The sequence below is a fragment of the Girardinichthys multiradiatus genome, chromosome 2 (assembly GCF_021462225.1).
Source record: "Girardinichthys multiradiatus isolate DD_20200921_A chromosome 2, DD_fGirMul_XY1, whole genome shotgun sequence".
NCBI lineage: Eukaryota > Metazoa > Chordata > Actinopteri > Cyprinodontiformes > Goodeidae > Girardinichthys > Girardinichthys multiradiatus.
Window position 1 is genome coordinate 8616776 of NC_061795.1, and position 27320 is coordinate 8644095.

Consider the following 27320-nt stretch of genomic DNA (forward strand, 5'->3'; position numbering starts at 1 on the left):
CCCCATAACAACACATTGTAGTTTGTGTTTAGAACATGACAAAATGTTGTTTAAGGGGCAGGGACACTAGATTTCCACGTTATTGGCAGAAGGTGAGACAAAAGACTCGAAATAAGCTGCATCTACTTGGATTTGTCTGGAATATTATCACTTGGCCTAGTTCTGGTGCATAAATCTGCAAACATCATTTACTGCTGAGGGTTTTATAGATGAATCTTCCTCAGGGTGGAAAACCTTTTCTTTCGCTTTAATTGTTTAAGCATATCTCAGCATTTTGTCTTTATACCAGAATCCACCATGCCAACATCAGATCCTAGGTCAAATCAGGTTCATGTACACTTTATATAGACATTCCATTACAAAGTCAACTAATAATCCAGAATGTTAAATTACATTAGCTGTTGAGCCTCCCGAGGGGGCCCTTCATTGAAGGACTTTTTAACAGTATTCATGAATGCTAAACCTTTTAGAATTGATCTGCACATGAGGGTAAATACCAACTTCTGGCAACAGGTGCATACTTTCTGCTGATACGTTTGCTACGTAAGAGCAGTGTGCTTAAATAAAGCCAGGTTCATGCATCGTTCCAGTTGTTTTCATTCTGCTGGCTATAGCATACAGTTTTATAGAACACAGATTATTAGTTGACTGAAACAGCCATTTAAATAAAAACATCTACCAGGCTATAGAAGCATCGGTGTAAAGGAGCAAGAAAAGCTTCAAGCCTTAACCTAAATGTCTGGGTTAACACCCAAGAGCTACAAATACCAGCTGCTAAATATTCTGTTTTAACTGAAGCAAGGTAATTTTTCAAACGGTGTTTTCTCATCCATAACAAACTTTGCTGTTTGAAATGTAAAAATCTAAAGTTCTGTATTTGTGTGTAACAATGTTAAGGTGCTGCTCTTAATTGGTTTGTCTTTGCTTTTCAGGTCTGGATCCATCTCAGTGTCAGGGTGTGGAGGACTTGATCTCTGCAGCTCCAAGTAGCTTTGACCATGCTGCTCTGTTCACCGTCTTACAGAAACACACTTTGCAGCACCGCATGAACGACTCTTTCTCCTGCCTGGTACGTTTGCTTGAACATGTACTTCTAATTACAGTGTGTCATTAAGAGACTGAACATATTTCTCCAGGGGCATTTGTCAGTTCCACTGTGTGAGCTGCATTTTGTTGGAAACAGACAAGGTTACTAAAAACAGTATTTCTCTCTGCTGATGGTTTGTAAATGGTTAAAATAATTTTATCTAGTCTCTGACAAAAAAAATTATTAATGGAAGCATCCAGAGGCCCGGCGCTGGTGGTGTATGGGGTTAAGCACATGACCATGTGCAGAGGCTATAGACCTCGATGCAGCCATCCCGGGTTCAAGTCCCAGACCTGGCAACCTTTGCCGAATGTCTCACCCTCTCTTTGCCCTCTTTGCTGTCTACCTACTATCGAAAAATGAAAAATAAAGGCCTCCAGTGCCGCAAAAAAAAAAAAAAACAAGAAGTATCCAATAGATCCTGTTTGCGTGTAATATGGAAGACCAGCAATGGGTGTGGAAGTTATTCAGTTTGGAAGAGGTGTTTATAAAGACAGGAAAAAAAAAATCTGTGGATTTCAACCGGCAATTTGATGTTTTCATTGTTTTGTACTTGTACTAGGTAGCTGGGGCACAGGATCCATCTTAATGAATATAAATTGTTTCTGTTTGAAACATCTACCACAGCAAACCAGCATTTACTGCTGAATCCTTTCATTTAGACCCTCGTACCCAGATCGAATCAGTGGACTTACTGAAATTATGGCAGGCAAATGTTACATAACTAAAACAAGATATTGCAAAGAAAAAATTTTTAGGAGGCAGCAAAACCAAGAAAGGTTTTGTTCAGGTTTACACTTCTAGGCCTAAACGTACTCCACAAAAACAGAGACAGATGTTCTGTCTACCAGGGGCGTAACAACAAAATGAATTGTGTTCTTGCAGTCCTGGTTTGGGTGTTCTTGCAGCTTCTTCCTTGATGCATAATCTGGGCAGAACCTGTTTCTTGTGTGATGTCTAAAAAAAAGTAAGGTATACTGCAGTGGGAGAGACCTATTAAAGATCAATGTGTACACTGCCAAAACAAAGAATTGTGTTCTCTCTCTCAGAACTGCATGAAAGAAATTATGTCATTCTGTTCTTCGAGCTCTGCTTTGGAAGTTCTTCCAGCTTGATCTTGACACACAGTCTGGACAGATCTTTTTTCTTGCATGGTGTCCAAACATTTGAAGTGGGTATGCTATGAAGAGACCTATGAAGACTTCGTCTGAGTTTTGCACTTCAGTTCTTGTGAATTATGATTTATTCTTGCCAGTAAGACCTTTCTTGTTCGGTCTAGAGTAAAAGTACAAATTTATCTGTTCTTGCAGAGTACGTATGACCTTTAGTCTCCAGTCGAGTCATCTCTGTTCACCACAACATATGCAGCCTCTCCCATTTCTGTACAATGTGAGATACCAAATAGGCGACTGTGGCTCAGTGGAGGGAGCTGTTATCTTGCAATCTGAGTGTGGGTTTAATATCAGCTTTCTCCTGCCATATGTCAGTATGCCCCTGGGTGAGGTATTTAACCCCAAGTTGCTACCAATCTTTGTAAAAGTGTGTGCATTAGTGAGTGCAATTGGGTGAATGTGGCTCTAGTGTAAAGTAATTGAGTGGTTTACCAAAGCATCAATAGCATGGCCTTTAAAGCTACAGGTGTGTCATCCACAATCTGGACATCCTATCAGAACCACAACAGTAACCACAACTGATGATTCAGGAAGGTGTAAACGCATCACAGACATAAAAGCCACTGGGTTTTCTCAAAGTGATAAGTCCCCATTTACCTGCCATGCCATAATCCATACTGCTCATGTCCTCCATCAGTGGTTCATCTCTAGACATCACCCAACAGGCTTTTTCCTTTAGATAAAACAGCTGCTAAGCCCACTGAAGCAGACAATTCAAATTCGATTCAATTAAAAAATACTCTATTAATCTGAAAGGGAAATTAAATGTATATTAGTTTATATTATCCAGGTTTCTTCAAAGAGTTGTTGTAGATGCTGATGGCTGTGGGCAGGAAGGGTCTCCTGTAGCGGTCTGTCTTACAGCAGATCTGAAGAAGCCTCTGACTGAAGACACTCTGTTGTTGTAGGACACTCTCGTGAAGAGGATGCTCAGGGTTCTCCATAATGTTGTTAATTTTTTGAAGAATCCTTCTTTGTACAATGATCTCCAGAGGTTCCAGAGGAGTCCCCAGAACAGTGACAGCTTTCTTTATCCGCTTGTTAAGCGTTTTTAAGTCCCTGGCTCTGATGCTGCTTCCCCAGCAGATGATGGTAGAAGAGATCACACTCTCTACAACAGACGTATAGAAGATATGCAGCATCTTGCTGCAAACACCAAAGGACCTAAGCTTCCTCAGGAAGTACAGTCTGTTCTGTCTCTTCTTGTAGATGGCTTCACAGTTGCATCTCCACTCCAGTCTGTTGTCCAGATGAACACAGAGGTATTTATACTCCTCCACCATCTCCACTTCTTCTCCCATGATGGAATAAAAAGCAGCAGAGCTACTCCAATATGCTGCCACCCTGATTGGTGCAATTGTAGAATTAATTTATTAATACTTCTGTTATGAACAAATTTTTTTTAATACTTTTTACATACAGTACGTTTTTTAATATTCATGGTCAGATGAGCTAAGTGTGTGACTTTATTTCATATATAGAGCTGATTTAAAGAGTTCATCCAGACCTAAATCCCTGCCAGTTTCTTGTAGAAGCTTAATACTGAAGCGGAAGAAGTTTGTGCTGAAACTGAAACACATTGGAGAACATTTTAAAAAGACATGCAAGCTTTCAGTCTCTTTCTGTGTGTGTGCTAGAGTGTTAAACCCTGGAGGCACTCTCACAATGATTGAAGAGATAAACGTTCTAATCAATACTTTCCAAATAGGAACATGGCCCTTATGGACAACTGCTGTGCCGACTCACTGGAGGAAAAGGAGGCAGGAGGGGGAACTAATTATAAATAAGAGTTTGAAAGGAGGGAATAAACTCAAGGGTTTTGTGTTGTGTTTAACTAAGCAGGATTTATGAACATCCCAGACTGTGTGGATATGATCCCTGTTTTTTATGTAAGGTTCCTCCTGAAATTACCCCAGTGTCATACATACAAAACTGAGGTGAACAATGACTGAAGCTGTTTTAGCTTGTTTGTCTGTTCTAGTCTATGGATGGTTGACTTTGCATCCAAACACTCTCAACTATCAGGAAATTTTACATGAACTGACTTCATTTTTTGTTTTCTCCATTTAATTTAAACAAGCGAAATAAAATATGGGATAAAATATTGGGCAACATTAAACTAAAAGGGCCCTGCTACCATCCTATTTGATGCAGCACACAGATGTCTGCACTTTATTTAAATACAGATCAGATTCATATTTCATCTTTTATTGTTTATTCCTGCATCAGTTGCTTTGCTCAATGAACACAAGAAGATGACTGAGAGTTTTCACAGTTACTGGTGAAATGGAGCCAGGTGTATAGTAGAAGATAGAGACTGTCAGTTTGGATAGAAAGTGGGTTGGGTGATAAATAACAGCTATTTCTGTATGATCATTCATCCTGCTCCTGAGTAGAGAACATTAAACATACCAACTCATCACCATGGCCTACAAACGGTTCTTGGTTGATTTCCATCTGCTGCAATGTTGATCTGTTTTAAATAAATACTGGAATCTGATTAATAAAGAATATCATGGCTCATCGATGAAGTCCATATCTCAAAGAATTCAAGCTGGCAGAATAAACATTTGACCTCTAAACAATACAAACTGTAATTTATTGTTTTGTTTTAATGTCTAATTGTTTTGTCTCCATTATTAGCAGATTAGATTATTTTCTTCTCTAGATCTGGAAACAAAAACAACATCAACCAACAAAGCCAAATAGTTCTATGCTACATAATAAAATAGCTGAGTGAACAGACTCTGATTGCAGAGGTTTTGTCAGTGGTCTTACTGAATTAGTCACATGTTTCTGGGTGTGTGTTTTACAATGAAAGGCCTGGTCTTCGACAATCTCTGAATGTCTTTTTTCACTGTTGACAAGAACTCAGCATGTACAGTCCAGAAATGACTGGAAAACAATTGGGTAAGCAGGTATCCTGGGCTAATGCTGCTATAATGAGGTATGAGTGGAATCCAATAAAGAGTATGTGTTACAGATATGTTAAAAATCTGTAAGGCCCCGTTAGTAAAACATGTTCTTGAAAAAAATGTAGACAAAGATTTCCTCTCAACACTAACTCTGATGCTGAGGAGTCATGCTGGCTTGTCTTGCATTTTAAGTCAAACGAGATGTTCAGCGGAGTGACATCTGGGCCTCTTTGGTTTTTCTACCTACCTCACCAGGACTCCTTCCAGCACTGCAATTAGACTGGTCCATTCACAGTCAATCCAGCTCTTCATTGCTCAGCCTTTTGTGAACACCGCAGGGTGTTTTGTTCCAGCTTGAGCCTCTTTTCACTAAGCACTCTTAGAAAAGGCCTGGGCCTAGACGTGGGAGACATCTGTTGAGAAGTGCCTTGGATTCATGTCACAGACCAGGTCATACTTTATTGAAAACGAGTTGAACCCAACGACAACAACGGTAATTAGGCAGAAGTTTGGGATGTCGCTGGAGTCCACAGTGCTGCCAAAGCACAAGTGTGGCTCCCACTGATGAGAGAAAGGTTAAACACAGCCAGTGATGGTACTGGCAGAGTAAGCCGAGACCCATCCAGTCCAAATCTAGTATCATATCTGTACACCTTATTGTTGTTCACACCTGGATGTGCAGGTCCTGCGGTTAAGAATGTTGGTGGAGGGATAGCATAGATTTAAAGGAATATTTTCCTTTTACCAGCATACGTCTTCTGGCTGGACCTGATATTAACATTTTGGAGTGGATCAGCAAGATTCTTGCTTTGAATCTAATATCGAATTTGTGATAAGACCTAAAGATTAGGGTGATGGCAAGGAGACCTTCCATACTTGAAGACCTGCAGCTCACCACCAAACATTAATCATCAAAACACCAGAAAAAATATGGAGAAAGCTACTCACCTGTTAGAAGAAAGGTTTGATTGCTGTGATTCCATTAAAAATATTTCTATTATTATAAAAATTGGGTGTAACACATTTTTAGCCATTTTTTTTTTGCCATTTTGTAAATAAAAATAGAAATATTTCTTCTTCTTTTACTTTGTTTTATTCTGTTTTGAGAGATGCCTGTCTCATTTTCTTTTTGTTGAATGAAAGTTATTTTAAACCTAAACCTGACCGAGGTATGTATAGATTTGGGCTTAACTTTAGGACCAGAATGAAGCTGTTCCCACAATCCTGATAATTCTTAAATTTAAAAGAGAAGGAGCTGACTCTTTAGATGTATGCAGTACTTTTTCTCTCATTTTAAATGCATTTTTGTCTGATGTTGACCTTAGTTTAAGAAATAAAACTATGAGCATTTTTAGGAGCTGACTTTGACCTTTAGTGACTTGTCACTGTCCGAACGTTGCCCCTATCTTTAACCTTCAGCTGTTGAAGCAGAATATGATTGATCATTGAGAGTGATCATTGAAGTGGACAATATCTAAAAACCAATATTTACTCTAATTTGCAAGAATCTGACCTACTTTAGCCTCTTGTCAACCTTTTATTTTACAACCTCAATACATGTCTGTACCACATTCATGCGTATGCTTCTGAGAGACTATGACATGTGTTCTCACCTCCTTTCAGACCAGTCAGCTTAAGTATCCTGATCCCAGAAACCTCCCATCTTGTATTACAGACCCTGAAATAATTAGATAGGGCTATGCATGCACATGATTCAAGCACCCCTTCTTCAAATCTGAAGCCCATTTAAGTGATTCAGGTGCACTTCTGCTCATCAGAGGACTCTCCTGAAGATGAGGAGGATGGCTCCATATACACGCAGTGGTCACTAGATGTTGAACTATATTTACTTATATGTGTGTTTGGTAAACAACTTGTACCTTGTTTCTATTTGACTTTGTCTTTACTTGCAGTATTATGCAGCTTGCAGTGCCCTGCAGACATATTTACACCCCTCGACCCCCATTTTGTCACAGCACAACCACAAACATCAATGTATTTGATTGGGATTTTATGTGATGGACCAACATAATGCAGTGCATAATTGTTGAAGAAAAGTCTGCAAGCTTTAGTGTTAGTTTTTTTTTTTTCAATATCTGTAAAGATTTCTTTTGTTTGTTTTTTTTTACATTCAGGCCACCTGACTCAATACTGTGTAGAACCACTCTGTAGAATCACCTTTTACTGCACATCAGGCTGCAGGTTTTTGGGGTTTGTTTCTACTGGCTTGGAAAATTTACAGAGGGACAGTTTTGCTCATTCTTCATTGCAAAACAGCTCAGGCTCAGTCAGACTGGATGGAGAGCATCTGTAAACGTCAGTATTCTAGTCTTCCCACAGATTCTCAGGTTTGGACTTTGGCTAGGCCATTCTAACTCACCAATCTGCTTTGAACTAAAACCACTACAAAAAGCTTTACGTTTAAGGTGGTTTTCCTGGTGCAAGGTGAATCTCCACTTTAGTCACTTGTCTTCTGCAGCCTCTAACAGGTTTTATTCTAGGATTGTCCTGGATTTAGCTCCATCCATCTTTCCATCAACTGTGACCAGCTTCCCTGTCCCTGGTGAAGAGAAGCATCCCCATAGCAGGATGGTGTGTTCAGGGTAATGTGCTAGTTAGTGTTATTCATTAGTCACATCTAGTATTTTGCATGTAGACCAACATACATCATTTTGGTCTCATCTGAGTTGAGCATCTTTTTTCACATGTTTGCTGTGTCTTCTACATGGCTTGTGGCAAACTGCAAACAGGACCTGGCTTTCTTCTTATCACAAAGGCCAGATTTGTTCATCTGTCAACAGATTCTTCCACCTGAGCTGTGGGTCACTGCATCCAAAATTCACATGATTCTCTGATCAACGGTCTCCTTGGCCAGCCTGTCAGTTTAGGTGGACATCCATCCTCTCTCTATGTTCAGATGATGAAATTAACAGTATAAGTTTAGTGGTGCAACAACAATTTAAACGCTGCTGTGGAAGTGGAACACAGATCCACAGAGTGAGATACTCATTCCAGCTTTCCCTCAGAAACCCAATCAGAACTGAGTATTAATTGTTGCTGTAGTTTTGGGGTTCATATACCCAGAACCACTTGTTTTTTTTACTCTAATGCATCTCTGGTTGGTTTATTTTCAATTCTAGTCATTTTTGTCTATATGGTACAAAGTCACGCAAAACAGCCACCCTGACTCATTTTACATTAAAACAAATAGGCCAAATTTAGTCATAAAGACATCCAATCCAATTTCAGAGTCCAATCTAATTCAGGGTTGGATAGTATGACAATATTGTTTCTATGCCACATTTTATTTATTATTTTCTTCCTTTTGCCTTATAAACTAGCCTTTATGTAGCAAGAGTGAACTTTATCCATGGGTTTTTGTCATTAACCTGTGTTAAAATGCATTTTGTGAGTTAGACAAAACAGTCTGCAATTAAGTGTATTTCCAGTCTTAAGTATGTCAATGTAATTTTTTAGTTCCAGTTTAACATGACACAAGTTGCACAAAATTTCTTGAAGCTTAATGCTTTGTAATGTGTTCTTTCCAATAGCTGTTTTACGTCAGGACAGAGTTATTGTGCGTTTGCTGTAAAAAAAAGTCCTTATTTTATATTCCTTACTTTTACTTTATTACCCTTCCTTAATTTGATCTAATTAGAGTGCAATTCCAGTTGATAATAGTTGTGACTGTAATAAGCCTATGGGAATGCTTCATGACTCTAATGTAAAGATCATTCAGAGGGGTATAACCCATAATCTGCTGAGTTTTTTTCTGTCTGCTACGGTTCCACACAGTTCGTTTCATGTTTTGCACTAAAATCAGATAGTTATGGAAGCGTTAGCATGGACTTGGTCATGTCTTTGTTGAACTGGATCATGGATCAGTTTCTGAAATATGAAATAAGACATTGAACCTTTTTGAGAACATAACCATACCAAAAGTTTAATTTATGGCTGCAGCTCATCACATTTATTAACCTAGTGATGTTTTCTATTTAAGCATTTGTCAACATGAATTCAGATGATTTGTTCTTACTGACTAGCAGCCCTTTCTGCAGATATTTTCCTCCAGATTTAAAGATGGTAACACAGAATCCTCATACAGGAGAGGTTTGGGCTAAATGTGCATTAAAATGTTTTGAATAATAATCAACATTTCCACAGTGACAAATAGTGTCACTCTGATGGAGAGCAGCTTTCTGAGCTTAATCCTAACAGGCTACCAGAAGCTTACAGCCCTTGCCAGCTTGAAGCAACCCTCTTTCTCATGCTTTTGGTTAGATTATGATCTCTGAACTGTTAGGCTCCTGGTGTCCATTCTAGTTCCACTTTATCACTTCTGGTTCAAGTGTGGGAAATTATTAAAAGACTACCTTCCAGAGTGCTCATAAGGTCCAAAAAAGTGCATTTAGTTTTTTTTACATTGCATTCTTGCATTCATTTCCAGAGCTCTGACTTGATAGGAATTGAGGCAACAGCTGGCTTCAGTGATTATTAGAGAAATAATTTGGCACCAGAAAATGCCGAAATTGCTTGGGTCACAACTTCTTGGTCAAAAAAGAATAATAAAATAAAATAAAATTGACAAAAGGAAATAAGCAGAGGTTCTTGTAGCTTCAGAGCTGCCACGCTGCTTTGACTGTTCTTGGGTTGTGCTGTCCCTCAGAGGGGGGCAGCAGACGCTGTTGCTCTGACACGGAGACGCTCAGCCACAGCTGATGGAAACCTAACGAGGCAGTCTGCTTGTTAGCTGCTAATTGAGCGGTCAGAGCCAAGACTGGAGTGCGCCATCTGTTTGTCACAGAGGAACATCTTGTCGCTTCACGCCCATCAGTGAGCCCCTTTCTCTCTCTGTGGTGTGATATTAATAGCTCATGCCCACAGACCGAGAAAAATCAAGAAAGAAACTGAAGAACGTACGTGAAGTGATGGAGGGAGGAGGGTCAACAAAAGACCTACAGAGAAGGAATCTGACACATTTAGTTAAACGAGATAGAAAGCAGCATGGCAATAAAACTATAAATACATTTTCTAAAAATAACTCATTTCAAGTTTTTATATAATCTTTATAACAATTACTTTCAATTTACTTGAAGTTATAATTGTTAAACTGTCCATTGTCATTTTTGTTTTTCTGAACATTTTTCTTCTCAAACACTAGGGAGCTAAAAAGGAGTTTTTTTACTTTCTTCTCTCATTGTATGGGTTGCACTATTACAAAATTTAGTGTTTTAACTTGTTCCTTAGAAAAGAAAACATTTTTATTTTAGTGTCACTCTTGACCAAAACTTTGGTTATTTAATTCAGAGAGGCCTGAGAGATCCCAGAACCCTGATTTCTGCCAACACCAGACTTATTTTTGCCCTTCGGGGAAAATTTGTTTTGAAAAACCAGGGTAAATGCAGTTGGTCTTCTTTCGGAAATGACTGGAAACATGCAAAAAGCTGCTCAGCAATAATAAGGTTTTGATTGCTATAATTCATATGAAGGCTTTTCCATTGACAATTGAGGAGGGTATAAGTAATTTTCAACATTAATTTTTTAATCGAGTATAAATAAAAACAGATTTATTTCTTTAAACAACACCCATTGTCCTCTTATCTGTTAGCAGGTGCCTGCATCATTTTCAATCAGAACTGAACTTGTTCAAATATCAACTTTAAATCTTTCAGGGAATAATTTTGTGCCTACCTGTATGCATCAAGACCAGATCTACTCTGCACAATTTGTTGGGCCATAAAATGAGAGAACATTTACATGATGAGGTTGAATGAAGTGCCGGTGTGTGTACTCCTTTTTCCTATAACAGCTTCTGCAGTCAAAGCTGATTACCTGGATAAAGATTCCTACAAATGAATTAAAAATATTGAAATCAAACAAAATCGTCTGACAACATGAAAATTGAGGTTTATTTTATCTGCTGTTTTTGTTTTAGCTTACAGAATGTCTTTTTATATTTAAATGTGCACCAGTCATTACGTTTTGGCCTTCTGAGGGAACCAACTGTTCTAAAGGTGAAACAGTAGCTGCTCATCTTCCTTCCTGGGTCACCAGGCGCAGAGCCATGGTCTGACAGGCAGAAGGAGCTGTGTGTGTGTGTGTGTGTGTGTGTGTGTGTGTGTGTGAAGCAGTATGTGGAACCAGCTCAGCGGAGGTGCTAATTTGTTAATGTTTCTTCAGAGCAGAATCTTAATTAGCGTTGTATGCTTCATGCCTAATTTAGTGATTACACACAGGATAAATTAACTAATGTAGATCTCAGGATCTTCAAGTTGTTCCAAACCTTTCTGCCTTTTCTTTTATATTCTTTTTAACTTGTATAGAGGATAAATAGTTGTTAGGTTAACCTTTTACTCCCTTACTCCGTTTATTTGTGTTATGATGTTTTAAGAGCTATAATGCTCTTGTCCAGCCATACTTTTTTGAAGGCACTTATATTTTTGCGTTCATCTCAGACAAAAACAGTTATTATTTTTGTTTCTTTGAATAATCCTTCAAACTAGGTCCTTTAAATTTGATGGACTAGGAACTCCAAACCAGGCCAAGGAACAAAGAGTTCTGCCTTACAGAGACCCACAAATGCATACAGTATGTAGCAGCAAATTTTTACCATTTGTAATTTAATCTTCACACCTATGTTTGCTTCTCAGGGTTGGTTCAGTCCTGGCCAAGTGTTTGTCCTGGATGAGTACTGTGCTCGGTATGGTGTCCGAGGTTGCCACCGCCACCTGAGCTACCTTAAGGATCTTATGGACTATGCGGAGAACAGCGTGCTGGTTGACCCCATGCTGCTACATTACAGCTATGCTTTCTGTGCCTCACATATCCATGGAAACAGGTACCTAAACAATAATAATAATATTGCCAAAGAGTAACTATGGTCATGGAATTGTCTACCATTTCAGGCAAAAGCATTTGATCCCTAGGAGGAATGTGCTGATACCAGATTTTTCCTAACAGAGTACAAGTACTTACATTTTAGTACTTGCTGATACAGAGTACCAATACGGATAGGAACTTAAACATAGTGAAGAATTTGATCATATTCATCCTCTTCTTTTTTATGTGGCTTGCATTCATTTTATGGTTTATTGCCACTGCTTACTCTGCATAAGTATTTGAGTGCACAATAATCCTGGCTGTTTGAGGGAAAATAAGGCTCCTACTACGCTGGTATTGATTCCTATATCAACACAAGTACGTGTACACATACATGGCATTGGTACCCCATACTGATACTAGCATCGGGGCATCCCTAATGCGTAGCTAACCCATTTTGCATGGTTGATCATAGCATACTGATACATAGACTTGGAAAGTATGTGGAACAGGAGCAGACTCATCACTGTTCTGGATCAGTCCTGGATCAGTCGAATAACAGTTGTGTCATCTGAAAACTTCAGGAGTTTCACAGATGGGTCTGCTGAGGTGCAGTTATTTGTGTAGAGGGAGAAGAGGAGTGGGGGAGAACACACCCCTGTGGGGCGACGGTGCTGATAATCCAGCCTCACCTGCTGCTGCCGGTCCTTCAGGAAGCTGGTGATCAACTGACAGACGGAAGCCGGCACCTTGAGCTAGATGAGCTTCTGGTTGATGATGTCTGGGCTGATGGTGTTGAAGGCTGAGCTGAAGTCCATAAACAGGATCCTGGCGTGCCGGGTGGTCGAGGTGTTGCAGGATGAAGTGTAGTCCCAAATTGATCTGCCGACCTGTTTGCCGGGTAGACAAACTGGATGGGGTCTAGCAGGGGGCCTGTGATGTCCTTCAGGTGCTTCAACACCAGTCGCTCAAAGGATTTTATGACCTCAGATATCAGAGCGACAGACCTGTAGTTGTTTATCCTGTGATGGTGGGTTTCTTGGGTAGTGGGATAATGGTGGATAGTTTGAAGCAGGATGGAACCTCACACAGCTCCAGTGACTTGTTAAAGGTCTCAGTGAAGATGGGTGCCACCTGGTCTGCGCAGGCTCTCAGGCATGATGTAGAGACATTATAAGATTCTGAGGCCTTCCTTGTTTTCAGGCGGTGAAGGACCTATTTACAACTTCCTCTGAAATTCTTAGAGCAGGCGGAGGGTCTGAAGGTACGGGGGTGGTTAGTGTATGGCAAGAAGTTGTCTGAATGGGATTTGGAGGAGTTTAGTTGAGGTGTGAACAGCTGCTTTTCATACCTGGAGTAGAAGCCATTCAGCTGATTTGCCAGGCAAGGATTCTGCTCAGGGCAAGAGGAACCTAATTGTAATCAGTCAGGTTTTTCAAACCATTCCAAACAGCAGAAGCATCTCCATGTGAGAAGTATTTCTTTATCTTCTGACTGTATCTTCTCTTCGCTGCTTTGATCTCCTTGGTCAGTTTGTTCCTGGCCTGCTTACACAGGGCCCAGTCCTAGTCCCCATTTCCTTATCCCTGTCTAGCTTTCTCAGATGAGAAGTGAACCAAGGTTAATTGTTATTAGATGTGCATAAGGTCTTGGTCTGCACACACGTTCTTACAGAAACTGATGTATGATGTAATAACCTCAGTAAGTTGGTTTAAATCAGTGGCTGAAGTTTTAAGTCAAATCAGGCCTGTGACATCTACTTTGACTCAACAGTCCACTTCTCAACAGTCTGAACCACAGGTTTGAAACCTTAAATTTCTGCCTGTAGGTTGGAATGAGGTGAACCTGAGAGTGGTCAGAAAGTCCCAAAGCTGCCCTGGTGACAGCATGATATGCATCCTTTAAAGTTGCGTAGCAGTGATCCAGAGTGTTTTTATCCCTGGTGGGACACTTAATGTGCAAGTTCATTGGAGAGGTTTGCACTGTTAAAATCCCCAAGAACAATGATGAGAGACTCTGGGTGTTTTTTCTCCGTGTCTGTTAGCAGCTCAGACAGTTGTTTTCAGCATCTGAAATGGAGTCTTGAGAAGGTTTGTAAGCGCCAACCAATACAAACAAGGAGAACTTCCTCTGTGAAAGAAACCGCTTACAGTTTATGAGAAATTACTCCAGGTGAGGACTACATGTCTTCTTCAACACTTTCATATCTCTGCACCAACCTTTGTTTATATAAAAGCAGATTCCGCCTCCTCGCCTTTTCCCTGATAAGTCCGTGGTCCGCTCTGAACAACTGAAAGCTGATCCGTGGAGGTCCGAGTTTTTACAGGTGAGGAGAAGCAGTTCATCCATCTTGTTGGCCAGGGAACGCACATTTGAGAGGTGGATTGAAGGCAAGGATGAGCGTAGTCACCGCTGTCGGAGCTTCACGAGCACGCCAGCTCTCTTCCCTCTCCGCCGTCTCCAGCGGTATAGCCCATACAGAGCCACCACTCTGCTGGCCAGGATCTCTATGAAGCTTTCATCAATGAATGATGGTGAAAAAATGCCAAGAGAAGACTGTCTGATGTTTAGAAGTTCCTCTCTGCTGAATGAGACCCCCGAATGGTGGATGAAACACCACAAAAACACGCAGAAAACGAGGGAGCAAAGATCAGAGGTTGCCATCAGCGATTGCCATCTTGTATCTTAGACTAAAAAAAGATCTCTTCACCAATTCAGTTTGCTATGAAATCCAGCAAACTTAAATAGGAATATCCGTTTGTCTTGGGAAACACAGACAATATAGTTCCATTGATAGAAGCCCATTGATCTGGGTGGCAAATTACACAATCTTTTTGTACGCAAAGTCAAGGTAAAATAAGAGCCAGAATCAAACACTTTGTTCACAGATGTTACTGCAAATATTTTTTATAGGTCTACTCAGAAATACTATCCTCAAAACCTAATGCCAACCTTTGACCAACTTTCCTATCATCAGTTCAAGGTGACAAGGATTTACATTTTTTACTATTAAGGATATTTGATGCAGTCAGTGCATATCCCACTAGACAAGCTACTGGTGCAGATGGGCTTAGGCCCACACTTTGAAAACATATATGCAACGTTGCTGCAGAGAATATTCTGTAGTAAATTCTGATTGGCTTTGGTTTTGGAACTTACACAGTGAGGTTCAGTAAACAGCTAGTCAGTAGCCAGCAGTGGATAGATCTAAACAAATCTCTGCTCTCTTAAAAGAAATGAAACTTTGAAATTTTAAGTCGTTTCATACTATTTTATAAACCTTTTTATGGTGGTCAGTTTTTTAATGAATGGTTAGTTAAATAGAAGTTCATCGTTTATGATTACTTTTTATCTGAGGTCAGTTACTAGTGGATTTACAATGTGAAGCTCTTGCAAAGTGGAATGTGCTTATTGTACTCTATACAATATCAGTATCATAAGAACTGTTTGCAATGCAGTATATATTAGCTATTTATATAAGTATCATGCATTTAATCTTTCTGTGCCACTAATATACTTGTTCATGCCTGTTGAAATGTTTCAGGGGGTCATTAGGATACTACAGCTAAGTTGTTCCTTTGCCAGACTAGGAGATGTCCAGTACATAATCTTCAATAAAACTATTTTGTTGAAATGGAAACCACAAAGTTTTGCTTTTTTCTAGTAGCTGGTTAAGCTACTTTTACACTTAACCAAAGCAGAAACACATTAGGGATGTTTAGTTACATGTTTGTTTATTTATCGCAAGTTGCCACATTCACCAACATTATCACAAATGTATTGTACAATCAAAATGCAAAAGGGTTACATAGAGAGTTAAGAGCAACACATGCTTTCATCCATGTGAGGTGAGTTTATGCAACACACTAACAAGCTGTATATTACATATAATACAACATATAATTTTTGTGATGCAATGGTACAGTTTAAACTGGACTGCAGGCTAGTTAACCAGCTGAGATTCTATTAATCACCACCTCTTTTAAATCTAATATCTAAAGGACTCGCTTTTTTCTGCAAATTGGATTACAAGTTTCTATTTAAATTAAATTGTGTCCACAATGCTGCTGCCATATCTGGTTTGCATCAGAAATCATGATGTCATTTCACAAAGGCAAACAGGAAAAATTGTTGGTAAATATTAGACTAGGCATCTCATTTTAAGGACTTCTGTTTGTATGGTGGCAATATACAATTCAAGGGTGGGTGGGCACAAAAGCTGTTTTCATGAAAGCCTCTCCCTACTTGTGCCAATGTCAGTCATAATGTATCATGCTGTAATAAATAAAATGTTAATTTAGAAGTTGCAGCTTTACTTTTCTACCTCTGATGGCAGCTCTGATAAGTAACAAACCGTCCAAGAAGGACTTACAATTGTTGCTTGTCACATTGTTTACCATCATTTCAGCTCGTTGAATCTCCTCTTCACTTCCAGCACCCCTCTGCTCTTAATAGGCAGGTAATTACTGATATATGTGCTTTTTCTCTTTGTCAACTCATTTAGTCAATTAGAAAGTGCAATGATTAGCTTCTTCAGTTAATCATCAGATATTACCCGACGCAGGGCAGGAGGGATTACTGGAACTGGCTTTTTGTCAGTTGGAGCTCTAATTTGAATAAATGTTCATTCAGGACTCGCCTGAGTGGGTGTAGAAAGGGGGAAAGAGATTTTGGATTGCTGGCAGGCTTAGTGGTGGCAAGAAAAAAGAATTAATTGTAGAAATGTAAATCTCCCTGGAGGGCTTTTTTGAGAGGAGAAACAGAATGAATCAACCACACAAAAAAAAAAAACTCGACAAATGCATGCAAGCAATATTATACTGTGCTTAATTTGTGCGTGGTTCTGTCTTTGATTCCAAAACTTAGTTGTCATCATGATTAATTGTTAATCATTTCAATTAGCTATGTAGTAAGTAATATTAGCATCAGCTAATATAAAAAAAACTTTTATATTTCTAATAAAGTGAATATAGTGTACTGCAACCGACCAGTTGGGCTCAAAATTAGTCTAATTTAATAAGTGAAGCTTCATTTTGTGTGTAGGTTACAGTAAATCACCACTGATTCACAGATAGGTGTCCCTGTTGGTCCTTTTAACGGCAACAATTTTGTTCCATGTTCACTGGTCAGTTTAATGATCAGCAGTTGGTTAAATAGAGGAAGCAGGTTATACAAATTTTTCTACCTGCTAGGTAACAGGAGATTTGTAGAAACTAGCAGTACTAGGCCATTATGTTCAACTAAATACTGCATGAATGGAAACTTATATTTAATTTTCACAGTGAAAACTGTTGCTGGAGAAGTTGCTTCCAACCATTGGAATAAGAATTAAACCTATAACGATTTCTCTGACCACCTTTTTTCTTAAGAGATGTGCAAAATTGAGCTAATTTGTTTGTTTTCTATGTCAATGTGAGGGATCCTGAAATTAAGGTTTTTATTTCACAGTGTGCAAAACTAGATTAGTGGATTTAAAGAAAGTTAACCTGTACCTTATTCATGTTACTAAAACTTCATGAACAAATCATAAAGAAGGAGCTTTGCTATCATGTTGCTCTGTGGCAGAACCCATTATGAGTTAGTCTGTCTGTAGGGGGTTCTGTTTAATATTGTTAACTTCATTAAATGGAAGATCCTGACATATTTATGACATGAATGAGTTTGCACTGACCTTTGTTGACTTCATTTATTTATTTAGGCATATTTAACTTCTCTTTAATTGTCAAGATTTTTTTAGTTATAAGTTTGTTTCAGCATTTGCTGGCTGCACCCATTACCACCTGAGGAGGACAGAAATAAAATGTCTCAAACTGAATCTCTGCTTAAGGTTTTTCTACTAGATAGGGCAAGCGCAGTTAGCTACTTCAGGAAGGAATTGACTTTTTTACACTTATGGATTTTTGTGCTGTGTCAAGCATTAGGCTGATCATTACTTGAGAGAGTAAATTATTTAATGATGCTGAGGTGGTTATTTTAATACTGACTGTTAATAGATGCACTGGGCGTGGCCAAGCCTCAAAATATGACTTCTCGCCATGAAAGATGAATGTCTAACTTCCACACACAAGGTCAAACTGCCCCCTTAATGAAAGTATGTTGAAGTTTCAAACTTTGTCTAATAACGGATATAATTTCAGATGACATTTACAAAACACTACAGAAAGTCTCCAGTAATCCTTTGCCACCAAACAGAAAGTGACCACAGCTTCCACCAGGAAGGTCGGATTGCTGCCAAAATTTTAAGACTTCTTGCCAGAGCTGAACTGAGCCTGCCTTAGCAAGCCTTAATGTCAAGGCTTGCTTATATTGGCGCCTAGCGGCCACATGCAGCTTGTGTCAGCAGGCTTGCCAAACACGTGAAGGTGGTGATGCTGAACTCCCTTGGTCCCGAGACGAGCTGCGAGGGCCGCCCAATGCTGCTTGCAGCTTTCATTTTCTCTTGAAATTTACAATACTACCGTGTTCAAGGAAACTGAGGTACATTTAGTCTTCATTTGAGTTCTAACATGTTGATATCCTTAGAAAGAAAATCAGCCTCAGAACCTGCAGTGAAAATTGGAAGTCTGTGCATCTCCAGACATAATTTTGATAAGGGGACAAAGCTGCTTCTGAACATTGCAGATGTTGAAAAGAAATTTCTCCAGTATTGAAAATCAGTAAGTAAAAGTTAAGTAATATCAATACTTAACTAAGCAGATTTCGTTTCTTTCCAGTAACAAAGCTTCACGTCTCTTATGCTATTTGGTCATAGCTGAAAGGGGATAATTGCAGTCAATTTAGTGTGTTTATTAAAGCATGAAGAGTTTAAAGCTGCCAGTTTGGACTGATCAGCTACATCTGAGCGAGCTGTCTGCTGGGTGAAGGTTCGGTGAGGTGGCTGCATTTTAACTGAAATCAGGGTTAAAGGAGCATTACAAGAGCAAGGAGGAGGGTGCTTGCCTCCCTCTCACTTGTCAAGTCAGATCTTCTCTTTTCTGAGCCATCCACACCACACAGACACAGGATGTGACAAGGGTTTAACCTCCCACAGCCTTGCATACAGGAACTGGCTGTATCCACAGAGGTGATTTGGAGGAGGAAAGTGACACATAAGATCACCTGTCTCTCAACTTCTTCTCCGTTCTGGACCTCTTAAGGTGAAGTGGCATCCACACCCAGTACTGTGCCACAGCGCTCACTGAGCTCGACTTGTGACGACTCCAATCAGTTGCCATCCGCAACAAACGGCCAAAGGGTTTGATGGAAGCCGCGGGCGGATGCGGTTCTTATCATTTACACTCCAGCAGCATCCAGTGTAAACACGCTAACAGAAGTCTCCATAGACACTGAATGTCAGGCTGACAGACACCCCCCCGTTCCTTCTAAAAAGCCCCAGAGCCGCTTGCTGACAGCAGCCTCGCCTACAACATGATCGCTTCATTTAGCAGCAACAATGTGTCTGATCCTCAACAAGCTGTCGCTCCCTGCTCTGCTGTGAGAGCTAACAAACCAAACACTGCACTGTTTTGTTTCTCCGAGCTCTGTCCGCTTTGCCTTTGGCTCCCTGCCAGCATGCTCCCCTAGTAATTTATTTTCTGATGTAATTCGATTCCTGGGAGGTGGAGGCCGCTTCTCATTTGGGGCACAAATTGAGTTTCATGTATCATTTGAAAGCTCATGATGAGCTTGTTTTCTTAATAAGAAAAAATGTTCATCTTCCAACCTGCTAAATTTTTTTTTGAGTCACTACTGTCACACTTTAGGAGATTTCCCTGAGCTTTTGTGTTCATTTCTCCTTAGTTAAGTTTTTAAAGGAAGCTGTGGGACCCAGACAAAGTGGCTTGTCAAACCTTTTTTAAATCTGATTTATTGACTATTATTCTTAGCAACATTTAGTCAGTTATAAAATAAAAAAGCAAATCACTCAAGGAGGCCAGCACTCATGTTGAGAAGCGTTTTTGCAACTGTTTTGCAAGCCTGTTTGGTACCAAACAGGCTTAGCATTGACATGAAAATTTAGTGAGAACGTGTTGCTGTAATTTATTTATTTACAAATATTTACAGAAAAAGTCAAAATAATTAATAAATTAATGCTCTCTACATTTTCAGTTTTTTAGTTACATAAAATTACAGTTGGTTGATGAGTTACTTTTTCTCTGAAGCTTTTGTACCTGGCATCACTATCCAAGCAAAACAGACAAATACTGATAAATATGAACCAGCATTTGGCTATTAGCATGTGTGGGTGTGGAGTGATCCACGCAAACAGTATGCTAGAAAACATCCCTTTGGCGTCTCAGGCATAAAATGGATCCACAGTCTATTTATGTGTATACATTAAATGTAGTGTATGCTGTTGGATTCGTTTAAACAGAATTTTATCCAACAGCTGAAATTGATTGGCTTACATTACTTTCAAAATCCATTCGAATTTGTTTTCATTTAGAAGTAAGAAGGGCTGTAAAACTGATCAGTCAGTTTTCATTTTGACATCTGACCCCGGGCTGCAGACTGATCATTTAATGAATAGGAACAACTCGGATTACAGTACAGCTGGCGTTAACACCGAGGGTTTGGTGCCCGGGGCCAGCTCTCCATCTACCCAACCACCAAGCTCTTCTCACCGATCGCACACCCATCATGTCTTCATTTGCCAGTCAAATGGTGGGGGTTTATAGAGTGAATTAAGCTCTTTCCACATTAAAATCAGAAAAGGTAAGCACACACACACCCACTTCCCTTGTCCCCTCGGGATTAAGCAGCGCTTGTTAAATAATTGCCTTGCTGAGTGAGTGGTAATGCACTGACAGATTTAGGGAACCACTGGTTTTAGAAATTGCGCTTATGTGCCGAAAATCCTGCTGTCATAATGTAAAAATGAAGAATGAAGATGAGGAGCAGTGGTGATTATTTCACACAATGCATGATGACCTGCTGGAATCTTCCAATAAAACTGAAGCGTTGCAAAGGCCTAATTTGTTGTAATTTTGCAGAATGTATTTAAGAAATATTTTTAATGAATATGCAGTTTTAACCTATGTAATTAATAGAATTCTGTCCTAGTTGAAATATTTTTTGTATAAATTGGTTTCGTTACTGTTTTGCTGAAAGTGGTGATTTGATTCAGTTTGGTATTTTATATTCTTCATCTCTAATAAACTACAGTGTTTGTGATAGATTTATTTTGCTGCTACATGTTATGTAGTTTATCATACTTCCACAAATCCACAAATTTGTCTGCCAGAGGTCAGAATCCATCAGTTTTCCCTCTATCAGCTCTAACCAGCTGACTCAGTAATCAACAACCAGATTTACTTTGTTCATCTTCCTTAAATGTATCAAAACTAAGAACTTCCATCGTTCCCAGTCTATAAAAAACATAACCTGTGCTTTGATGTACATTTTTTTGTTTGATAGAAATCGGGTGAAGGTCAGAGACATCTGTGTTGATTCCTAAATAGTAATAATCTTGGAATTCAAAACTACCAAAGAACCTGTAGAACGTTTTTTCTCTTTTCCATGTGAACCTCTAATGCTTGATGTTGGTTTTCACCACAGAAAGCATAGGCTGTTCTGACATGAGCAGATTTAGACAACAAATTAATTCATACATCAGTAAAGCAATTTGGCAGACTAGATAACAGCAGTGTATTTGTACTAATACAGTGTGTTCCTGCTGTGTTCTTTAACATGGTGAGGCTGTGAGGTAAATGTGTTATCCATGTTTTGATTAATTGAAAGTTTCCTAAATTCAGCTGACTGTGTTCCAAACTTTCTGCTGCTTTTTTGTCCTGCTGTTAGTTTCGACTTTGGTTAGTTGGGAACACGTCAACAGAAGCTGAGCACAGTTGTTGGTACTCAACGCGCCATGGTCAGAGGCTGAACCAGTGAAGGCTTTTATAAGAACAACTCATTAACAGACAACCTCCGCGCTTCTCCCCTCCAGCGACCGCAAGTGCCGTTTGGAGAGGCTGTTTTCTCTTTTAGCTGCACAGAAAAAGCCCAAAAAGTCAAGGCTGGTTGCTCTGAGTACTGATTGCATTTTTTCCCTTTTTCACCAGAGTGCCTATTCAGACGAAGGCAAGAGGGGAGCGGAGGTTTTAAAAACATTAATGAAGCATTCAACAAAAAAAATTTTTTCTTCCTCTCCTGCTCCCAGCCAGATGGGTTGTGAAGAGTGAGATGAGTCGGAGACGCTCCTTGTTTGATTGGTTGACTCTGAGGTCATGATGGAATGTGTAGCAGCTTGATTGGTTTGTTTAGCAAAAACAAGCCATTCTGACTTGTAAGAATGAGACAGAAAGCAAAGGCAAAGACAGACCCTGAGCTGTTTGAAATCATGTTCATTGTTCCTTTAATCTTTTCTGACTGTGTCTTTTGCTTTTTGGTGTTTCAAATCCCTTCCACATCTAAATCTGTAACATTCTCACCTGCCTCATCATTTTATGTCGCAATGTCTGCAGAAAAAATTAAGGCAGCATATAAAGACAATTTACTAATACAGGTTTTTGAATTCTAGCTTTTTTCGTATAAATAAAATACTTTTCTTTTTTGTTAGCCAGTAAGAAAAATCCTAAATAAATGTTCTGTGTGCTGTGTATTTGTAAAGCAATATAAATGACCAAACCTGAAAATAAGTACTCCCTCTATTATTCTAGAAATAACCAACTGTTTGATCTCTGTGGTTGTAAATCATCAGGGCCCGTATTTACAAAGAAACTTAAGACTAAATGTAGCTCCTAGTGACATCATTCTAACAAAATTCTTTTTTGAATTTCAAGATTTTTCTTAGAATTTTCCTTCAGTAAAAGTAATTCACAAAAAATCCTGAGGCCTTAAGAGAGCTCCTAACGTAAGGAGATTTTAAGAGTTGTGAGGAGGACTTTTAGTGAGCTTGAGTGTTTTAAGCAGAGAAGATGGTTGAAAGAGCGAGAGAAACAATGAATAACAGCGAATTAATAAAACGCTAGTGACCCACCCCCATAATAGTCGAGTCAATGAGCACATGAAATGGTTTCAGTGACAGGACACATTAAAGGTGCACCTCTAATGCAAGAAAATATAATAACCAACCATGAATAAAATGTGAACAAAATTACAAACAATATAGTACAGAATTATTTAAATATTTACTTACTGTAGAATGCTTTCAAAAAATACATTTGGAAAAACTCAAATAAAAATAAATACATAAATACAAACTCTAGCCTCATACGCCCAATCCCCTGTACTGGGGACAGAATTTAACTTTTGTTTTCTTCTACTTTCTTTACTGCAAGTTCCATTAGTTAAACATACACATATGTGGTATCGACAGAAATGGTAGGCTAAAAAGCTGGCTAAAAGCTGATATAAACCATTTCTACTCGTACTCGTCGTCTTCCACTTGTCCAGGACCGGATTGCAGGGGCAGCAGACTCAGCAGAGACATCCAGACGTCCCTCTCCCCAGACACCTCCTCCAGCTCCTCCGGGGGGAGCCGAAGGCGTTCCCAGGCCAGCCGAGAGACATAGTCCCTCCAGCGTGTCCTGGGTCCTCCCCTGGGCCTCCTTCCGGTGGGACATGCCTGGAACATCTCCCGAGGAAGGCGTCCAGGAGGCATCCCGTATAGATGCCCGAGCCACCTCAACTGGCTCCTCTCGATGTGGAGGAGCAGCGGCTCTACTCCAAGACCCTCCCGGATGGCCGAGCTCCTCACCCTATCTCTAAGGGAGTGCCCGGCCACCCTACGGAGGAAGCTCATTTCCGCCGCTTGTATCCGGGATCTCGTTCTTTCGGTCATGACCCAAAGTTCATGGCCATAGGTGAGGGTAGAATTGTAGGCTGACCGGTAAACCGAGAGCTTCGCTTTTCCCTTTTCCGGTCGGGTACCATGGCCTCTGACTCGGAGGAGCTGATCTTCTTCCCAGCCGCTTCACACTCGGCTGTGAACCGCCCCAGCGCATGCTGTAGGTCTTGGCTAGAGGAGGCCAGCAGGACCACGTCATCTGCAAAAAGAAGAGACGAAATCCACTGGTCCCCAAACCAGACCCCCTCCGGCCCTTGGCTGCGCCTAGAAATCCTGTCCATAAAAGTTATGAACAGGACCGGTGACAAAGGGCAGCCCTGCCGGAGTCCAACATGCACCGGGAACAAGTCCGACTTAGTGCCGGCAATGCGGACCAAACTCCTGCTCTGCTTGTACAGGGACCGGATGGCCCCTAATAAAGAGCCCCCGATTCCATACTCGTGGAGCACCCCCCACAGGGCATCACGAGGGACGCAGTCAAATGCTTTGTCCAGGTCCACAAAACACATGTGGACCGGTTGGGCAAACTCCCATGATCCCTCAAGTACCCTGTAGAGGGTATAGAGCTGGTCCAGTGTTCCACGGCCGGGACAAAAACCACACTGTTCCTCCTGAAGCCGAGGTTCGACTATCGGCCGGACTCTCCTCTCCAATCCCCTGGCATAGGCCTTACCAGGGAGGCTGAGAAGTGTGATCGCCCTGTAGATGGAACACACCCTCCGGTCACCCTTCTTATGAAGGGGGACCACCACCTCAGCAGGCCTGATACAAACACCGAAAACAGTTTAAACTAAAGGCAGTTGAGTCAGACAATAAACAAACTCCACAAAATGACGTAACCGCAAAACTCGCTGTTCACTACATGCCTTCTACACAAACAACCAGCATGTCTGCTGTATGGCTGTAGCCTTTCAGACATCAAACAACTGCAAACAAAGTGAGGTTTCACACCAAATGAACGAGTTGAGCCTTATTTTGTTGAAAGGCAAATTCCAGAGTAGTTGGAAGATGTAAAGAAATGAAGAATCCCGAACACCAAAGGGCAAAAAAGCAGAGAGAACTATAGTTTATTGAATAATTTGGTTTTGCGTAATTTGAGATTAAGCCAAGTTGTTATATTGGAGATGTTGGGTTTGTTCTGTTTGCTCAGGGCCATTTCAGACTAAAAGTAACTATCTCACTGCTGCTCTCTGAAACCAGATAGGCTAACATTATCTAACAACAGTTTTTTTGTGCAGAGAAAAATGCCTACATCATATCTGCAGAGTAATGATGTAATGCTGCTGAACCTTTCCACTGCTTCCTGGATCTGAGAGGCTCGTGTGCACATGGAGGTTTTTTAAGCACAAGACAGATTTGGAGCTGGCAACTTTTTACATGCATTGGGACTTTGCTCTTTGCCAACAAGATTGTCCCTATTGAAGTTTAGATAGGTCTCATTTTGCCATTTTCTCTTATTTCTAAAGGAGGACATTTGTTGAGAGGTTGCTTGAGAAAAGTTGGTGAAATGTTCTGGTGATCAAATTAATAAAAATATTCAAACTGAACAAGCAGTGGTAGATTTAGCCAATAGGTGCCCATTCTACTGTTGCAAGTTTATTTAGAGAATCAGTCCCTAGTTTCAAACTTTTTTTATTAGAATTTTTTTGGGGTTTGACAAACAATTGCAGAAAAACTGTTCAACAGTGTAAAATATGTTGAAAAGATCTCCAGAACCTTTAGGTGGCACTGCATGAGGAAGGCAGTAAAAACAGTTTATTTTGTTCTTCTGTTTGTTCACTTTAGGTTGAGATGAAATATTAGTTTACAGATTAACATTAATTCTGCATATTAAAATATTGCTTTAAAGAACTCATGACATAACTAGATATGTTTTTGCATTGAAGATATTTAACATTGTCCTGGTATTTCAATGTAAGTCAGTATGTAGCAATTGACATTCCTCTCTCCTGCTGACTTATATTTAAAATGTAGCATAGATTTTAATATTGATGTTTATGTTTTTTGATGATTACATATTGTCCTCATGTCCGGCTGCTTTCTTCCACAAGTTGGTGTTTTGCAGCTGTTATGTGTCAGCAGATTCAGCTGATAGTGTCTTGTGTCTGATTCTTTTGTCTCCTTAGGCCCGATGGGACTGGGACAGTGACTTTGGAGGAGAAGGAGCAGTTTGAGGCCATCAGAAGTCGTCTCATTGTTTTGTTGGAGAACCAGATAACCCACTTTAGGTATGAACATTATTGGAATGACACGATGGAAACATTTTTCTCTTTAAATTGATTTTTCACTGAGTTTCAATAAAATTGGAATGAGAGGATATTAGTCTCTTGGGGTCTGACTTCCAGATGTCCCTTAAGCTAAAAGCTGATGGAAGCTCTGAGAGCAAGCATATTTCCACAATCTTAAGGGATGTATGGTCAAATTATGACAAAGCAGAAATTGTAGTGGCAGCATATGTGGGCCCCAGGTGCAGTATGAGAGAGCAGGGTAGGTGTGGGGAAAGAATTTGAACCAGGAGTGCCAAAGTCACTCTCAGGGTTGTAGCATGGTGCTAGCATAGTTTAATGTTTCAGTAGGTAGCTCCATCGTGACACAGCTAAAGAAAGTTCTGATGCAACTGTGGGCAAGGACTGTTGTGAGAAGATGCTATAATGTACAAAACATGGTGGGGGCAAAGCATAGCTTCTCAGGGATCAAGGAAAATGCTATGGGAGGGCTATTTTGCAGTTACTAAAAGCATAGCAGGGTCATGACTGTTTGCATACTGAAAAAGATTTTCAAACATTGCCATGGGTCAGCCATTTTAAATGGCTCATCCAGGTTGGACAGTTGAATATGGTTTAGAAAATCTCCAATCTCAAAAATGTCACATTCATTCAAGGGGTGTTTAAAAAACCTATAAATCACTGTTACATTACCATTAGATACTGTATGTGTGTATGTATATAGAAGTCAGTGGTTCATTACATAGAAAATGTTTTCATGCAACACAACTTCTGGAAAACGTTATATGTATCTGGCTAGAATAACTATCTCGAAAAAACATGAGGTGTAGAAACCAATAAAATCTTGTTCCCCTGGAAGTTCAGTTATTTTTACTCTGCATTCACGTTCCTTCATATGGTTTCTCTGACTGCTTAACACAGTCTGTTTTGGATTTGTTTCAAATGAGAGGTTCATTATTACAGACCATTACACCACTATCCTCTATAGACTTTTATGTTAGAAACCATCAAATACTGACATGTTGATAGATTAAAGATTTATGAAATAGTTTTCAGATAATCTAATATAACCGTCTTTGAAGAGGTTGGAGTTGTTTTAAGATTGAATGCATTTTGGTCTACCCTCACTATTACGTGGCACTCCAAGACAATGTGAATATCTTTCTCCTCATCTAAGCTGAGCTTGTTAATTATTTCCCACAGGATAATTACTTTTAATTCATAATATGCCCACAGAACTATATTCAGAAATAAATAAGTAGACTTGAGCATTAGTTTGCTGATTTTGTATTTTTGACTGGTTTGAGTGCAGCCCAAACTTTATCATAGGTCATA

General features: G+C 39.8%; 1 protein-coding gene across 1 annotated transcript in view; it reads left to right on the plus strand.

Moving 5' to 3' along the window:
* The window catches only part of cadps2 (Ca++-dependent secretion activator 2), a 347960-nt gene that overhangs the window by 175661 nt on the left and 144979 nt on the right, over positions 1-27320 (plus strand). The window contains exons 12-14 of the mRNA XM_047345888.1: positions 933-1069; positions 11825-12012; positions 25887-25988. Coding sequence (XP_047201844.1) covers positions 933-1069; positions 11825-12012; positions 25887-25988 — 427 coding nt within the window. The remainder of the gene's footprint in view (positions 1-932; positions 1070-11824; positions 12013-25886; positions 25989-27320) is intronic.